Here is a 6,064-nt window from a genome sequence, read left to right on the forward strand (position 1 = left end):
TTCACTTTGCCTTTTTTCATCCTCCTGTGAAAAAGGCTTTACACAGGCCTCCATCAGCCATTCTTTTTTTTCCTTTTTCTTTTTAAATTTGTGTACAGCAGGTGTAGTCTACTGGCTTAAAAGGCCAAAATAATTGCCGGCAGCTCCTTCGATATAACAAAAACTCGAACCCAAATATACACAGCATCACCAAACGCTTTATTTACTCTTTCCCACAGTTTCTATGAAAATGAGCAATTGAAGGAAATAGTACGACGCACCCCCTATTGTTGCATACTGCAACTTCTCAGTCCCTTGTACGGCTGTAAAATCATCTTCTCCCGCACGATTGAACCCCCCAGCCAACCACCCCAAGTTCTTGTATCCTCCTTCGTATAACTTTGTAGCTGCCATAATGGACCTGACCAACCAAAAAAAAAACACCAAAATTTTGTTCAATTGTCAAGTCCTGCTGAATAATATTCATGCACATTTTCATCAGATATGAAACTAAATCTCACCTCAGACCTTCACCGCATGCTACAAGGAGTTTAGAGTCCTTTTCAGGAGCAGCCTTCTCGACTTGCGGGAGAAAATCAGGATTCGTGGTGGTGAAATACTGGCCAGTCCATAACCCAATGTAGCCAAAATGCACCCACTTCTTGAGAAGAGTAATGGGACCGTTGTCCTTATCCTCGATAAACAATGGAACGTGGAGCGAACCCTCCACATGTGCTTTCTGTCTCTCCCACACGGGCCTGATGTCCAGGAGTTGGAAGCCCTCGGAATCCATGGCTGCAGCTGCGTCCTTTGGCTGTATGGCCCTGATGGCCCCAGACTGTATGAGCTGCCGGGCATTGCTGCCGCTGCTGCTGGACGCTGCTTTGACTCCAAGTGTCGATCTTCTTTGGGTTGTGGGAAAGGGCGGCTTAGGTTTCTTCTGGTGCTTCGACGAATTGAATACGGATAAAAAGCTCGGTTGGAGTTGGACGGCCATCTCTCTTTCTTTCTCTGCCTCTCCTCTCTCTTATCCTGAACTCACGCTTGTTATTTATTTTCTCTCTCTTCTGAGCTATTTATAGAGCTGCCATTGCGTCGTTGGATTTCAACGTAGGCCCCATAGATGAACATGTATATTACGAAACAATTATTGAAGAGTAGAATCTAATTACAAGTTTGTTTTTTTCTTTTTTTGACAAATACGAGTGTGTTTGTTTGTTTTTTTTTTTTTCCCCTCTTTTTGTTAGAATCTGCAACATAACTGGAAGTCAAAATTATCTTCAGTCAATTCTTTGATCCTCAACAATGCCTCACCAGATTCCTTTAACCATTTTTCAACTTTATCCTGCCTTTCAGACACAGACTGGTTCATTCTTGCCATCTGTTTTCCTGAGTTGCCACCAAAACTGAAAATTGTAACAGAGCTAGAAGCCTTTAACCATGATCTATACTGTTGTGTACTTGTCATTCTAGATAATATCAATTTGTTCTGTTTGCACTTCCACACTTGTAATATGTTTGATCACAGCACACTTGAAGCAGAATTGAATCAACCTTTTTATATTTGAATTGCACGAACACTCGTTGGCCTAGCAGATCCATCACTTTCCCTCTTGCCAATGGTTTAATTAGATCCACTTTCGTTAGAACTCTTACGTTGTGTTTGGTTGCTGAACAAAATTCAACTTATTTTAAATTAATTATTGATGAGATCTATAGCTTTTTCAACTTTTTATAAAAATGTTAATCTCATATCAATCCACTTTATATATTTTAACCTAAAAAGTTAAATCTATCTCAATTTAAAAAAGTTAAACTCATCTTAATTGGATCTACAAAATATTACCATTCACAATTCAATTCAACTCAACATTCTAGCATTAAACATTTTCCCCAACAAATATCATTATAGTCAACATCAACCTGTATAACTCTTGCAATAGTGGTTCCTATCCTTGTTCCAACTTCCTTGTTCATGCATCCACCACAAATTAGTACGAGTGTTGTTGATCAAGAGTGGCTGCTGTTGGCAAGCACAAGAGCTAGCTAGCTATACAAGTGGAAATCTTCCATAAGGGCACGTAATTAGATTAGGAAGTGGTTCTCTTTTTAAGGTTGCTGTTATATCTGCAATACACATCAGATGGAGCCTACTTTGCACTTCTATAATGCTAGCAAACACCACAATCGTGCTTTAATTGTTTAGATATATATATATATATATATATATATATATATATATATATATATGCAGAATAAGACTCTTTTTCTTTACTTTCTTATTTATTGTCTTTTAATTTTCTCATTTGTGGGGAGAGGGAAACGTACGTGTCTTTCTTCCTAAAGGCTTGCACCATCCAGGATTAATTCGGTTTGGTTATAAAAAACATTTCATCTCATCTCATTTCATTTCATTTAACAAAATATCTCATTTCATGTGTGTAACCAAACGGGACGTGGACATATTAAAACTTTTTTTAATGCGCTGATGATTAGTGTGTTTGTACCAGCGCCATGCATTAAATATGTTTCTTTCCTAGCAATGAAAACCGTATCTTGAACATGTGTTACTCTAATAACAAGTTTTATCTTGATTAATATGTACACATGACATAGTACTCTTTTTGTTGTTTATGAAGTGATTTGGCAAGTGATGATGATCATATGAATATGAGATGTCACTAATCACAAATATACTTTTGTGCGGCGACAACATGGTTAATTTTCTGCTGTAATAAGGGTCTTGTGGCAAGAACCTATCTTCGCAAGTTCGTCGAAAGTAACTCGCAAAAATAAAAAGGACTTGTTTCCTGCAAGATGCTGTCTGGTCGGAAAAGCCAATTGTTTATATACCTTTGAACCACAATATTTAAATTTTGTTTCTGTATTGTTTTCAAGACAGACTTAAAACCTAAACCCAATTCCTACATTTATGTTTCTTTATTAGGATATTCTGCATTTTTTTCCCTCTAAGTTCTTCAATAACCATTAGACTCCATATTCATTTCATGCAAAGGCATTTACCCTATCGACAAAATATTGCAACACAAGCTTCAAAGAATGAATGGATTATTCAATTCAGTGCAAAAATAGATCAACTTCAACAACAATACCATAAAAGATTCAATGTCCTCTCCATCAATGTCATGAACGAAGAAACAACACGACCTCTAAATACATATTTTCCCCAAATTGCTTAACCACCATTTTGATGAGTTAAGAAAACATTAGCATGGCATGTGCTTCTACTGAGAAAAAACTGTAATTTCAATTCCCATGGATTACTTTCTTTGCTAAACTTGTATCAACCTATAGTTTGTTTTAACTTATACATGCTTGACCTAGTACTTTAAGAATAGAATGTAGTTATCGTGTAGAGTCTTAGAATCGAGTTAGACCAAAATAAAGGTTTGATTTCTTCGAGCGATCGTGCGATACTTTTTTTATTCTCATTCGAGATATTATGTGCAATTAATGAACCTACTACTGAATCTAATGAGTTAAAGTAAAGTCAAAGTGTTAGTTGGTCGTTGTTCGTTCCAAAATAGAAAATGGATTCGATACAATTCTTTTGACTATTTCTTTAAAAAAGAGTTGCCATATCTCGGTAATGGGGTCCGTTGATTCGGAATCACGGGATGGGTAGATGTAACAGATCATGAATCCATTTCATTTTCTACCTTTGTCACTCTATCTTTCTTAGTGCCGTATAATGACTGATGAATCAAAAATTGTCAATTGGTATTTAGCTTTGCTTCCTCGTATCTTGCAAAAATGGAAACTTAGGTAAGTTTATTAAAAACTATTATTATATATAAAGTTATAATATATAATAATAATATATCTCATTTAGCTTATTCATGCCTACTATAACTAGTTATTTCTTCTACTGGCGGCTTCAACTATAAGCCCAGCTCTATTTATTGGTCTGAGCAAGATACGACTTATTCGAAATTCATTGAATGAACAATTCATAAAAATGAATGTTTCTATGAGATTCCGGGTATTCAATAGTTCCTTCCCGCGTCAATTGCTAATTCTTGGTCATTGAGATTCATGGGCGATTCAGATGTTTATTTAGGTTTGGAACCCTCTCTTTTTTCCCCTTTCAAACAAATTGAAATGATTGAAGTTTTTCTATTTTGAATCGTGGGGATAGACTCTGAAAAAGTCATCCGATCGATTCCGACAGTCTTTTCTTCACCTTCTCTTCTTGGCATGATCCAAGCGTTCAAGCTAGCATATCAAATCATGGGTTCTCATCCCGGAGAGGCAAGTGAGTCGGTTGGTTGAAATGCGGTTATGCCGGGTGGACTAAAGTAAAGTGGGAGGTGGCATCGTCTAACATATAATAGGAGCATGCTTGCTTTTATTGTTTCACTCTGCTTATTAGTTGAGACATTGCTGCGTCTGTGTGTTCTCATCTAAGAAAGATGTACAGTGCTCGCGGAGCGCACTTGCGAAGGACCAACGACGAGCTATATTATATAGAGGATAAGAGAATGAATCCCTTATATATGAAAACAAAAGTGTCCGACTTTTTTTTTTTCCGTCTGAATATTCAAGAGCTAAGACCATTCCAATGCTCCCTTTCGCCATGCATAAATTGCACCGGATAAGCTGGCAGAAAATTTGCTTTTGACCCAGTGAATCTGCTCTCCCACTCAGCATTAACAAGTGCTCTGTCTAGCTTCCTGAGAATCAGGCCTTCCTCCCTTCTGTTAGACCAAGAAAATAATTGACCTCAAAATCTTAAGTCATCCAAATCTGCTTGGTTGATGCACTCATCCAGAGAGTCCATCTAGCTTAGCCACTCATTCGAGCCCCCCACTCTCTCATCATGTCTTCTGATAGCATTGAAGTCCCCAATAACAAGCCAATGACTACCTCTAATGGTCGAGGAAAGATTGGTCCGCTCTGAAAAGCTGACGGAAATCGGCCGAAATCGACGAAGAACCGGTTGGCGTTCGAGGTAAATATATAGAAACCGACGTCGGCCGGTTCAATTTCGGTTCTCCTGTGCGAAAAACTGCTGAACCGGCCGACCGGTTCTTATATATATTTTTTCCTTTATTACATATAGAAACGACGCCGTTTCACTCATGGAAAATTGAAACGACGTCGTTTTAGATCCAGGAAACATAAAAAAATATAAAGGAGCGGTGCCGTTCCAAAATGAGATTTTTCATCGTCCCAGCCCCTCATTCTTCCTCCCGTCTCCTTCTTCTAACTTAGGTTTTCTGCAACATTCCTCCGAGAACTTTCATGGCAAACGACGGCGCCGCTTCCCTCCTTCGTCACAGAGATGCCGACGACAGACCGAAGACCGCGCCGATGCAGTCGAGACCGATGACATCGGTTTTCTCTCCCCAGTCGATCAGTTTTGGCTGATTGGAAGAACCCATCTCCCACGTCGGTGGGGTTTCGGTTTGGCGCCGAAACCGACGCCGATGCATTGGTTTATAGCCCTAGGTGAAGGTCGGTTCCTCAGTTTGGTGTACAACCCTATTGTGTACCTTTACCCTATCATTACTATCTCTTCATGCATTTTATTCATCTATTTATTGGTCTTCATTTTAGAGAATTTGGATAATCTTGACTACTAATATTGGGTTTTGTGTACATGTACATTAAGCTTTAATACCAATACTTTTGCACTGTATGAAATGAACATATTTTTTAATCAATTTGTGGTATAATTTACTTCAACAAAGGACTTTTATATTTAAATGTTTTTTTTTTCTTCCAATTGAACAAACGTATCTCACGACTCACACTTTGAGCCACTACTAGTAATATATATATAATAAATATATATATATATATATATATATTTATATGTTGATTCAGTTGAATTCAATTTTCATTTTAACCCAAGCAGATATTTCCGTTTTTTTTAACAGCTTTGCTACATACAGTCGCCACATGCAGTCGGCTGTACGGAATGAATAAAAAAAAATTATAAAAAGTTAAAAAGTTATATTCAAGAGGACCTACATGAATTATAAAAAGTTATAAAAATAATTTTTTTTTTCATGTAGGTCCCGTATTAATTTTTTTTTACAGCCGACTGCATGCCGACTGC

At 37.5% G+C, this 6,064-nt stretch overlaps 1 protein-coding gene across 1 annotated transcript; it reads right to left on the minus strand.

The window, feature by feature from the left end:
• Positions 1-104: 104 nt before the first annotated feature.
• Positions 105-1,040, minus strand: LOC122276092 (rhodanese-like domain-containing protein 10). The gene is made up of 2 exons (XM_043085555.1): positions 501-1,040; positions 105-400 (listed from the first exon to the last, which is right to left on the minus strand). The coding sequence occupies exons 1-2, from the start codon at positions 974-976 to the stop codon at positions 199-201; spliced, it is 678 nt and encodes a 225-aa protein (XP_042941489.1). The 5' UTR covers positions 977-1,040; the 3' UTR covers positions 105-198.
• Between the last annotated feature and the right edge of the window lie 5,024 nt (positions 1,041-6,064).

This window comes from Carya illinoinensis, chromosome 9 (assembly GCF_018687715.1).
Source record: "Carya illinoinensis cultivar Pawnee chromosome 9, C.illinoinensisPawnee_v1, whole genome shotgun sequence".
NCBI classification, from domain to species: Eukaryota; Viridiplantae; Streptophyta; class Magnoliopsida; order Fagales; family Juglandaceae; genus Carya; species Carya illinoinensis.

What these genes read in the sequence shown, in the direction of transcription:
- LOC122276092 (XM_043085555.1), bottom strand. Translation starts at nt 976, where the DNA reads ATGGCCGTCCAACTCCAACCGAGCTTTTTATCCGTATTCAATTCGTCG. An exon ending in GCATGCGGTGAAGGTCTGAG is followed by an intron (nt 401 to 500) that starts GTGAGATTTAGT and finishes TTGGTTGGTCAG; the next exon opens with GTCCATTATGGCAGCTACAA.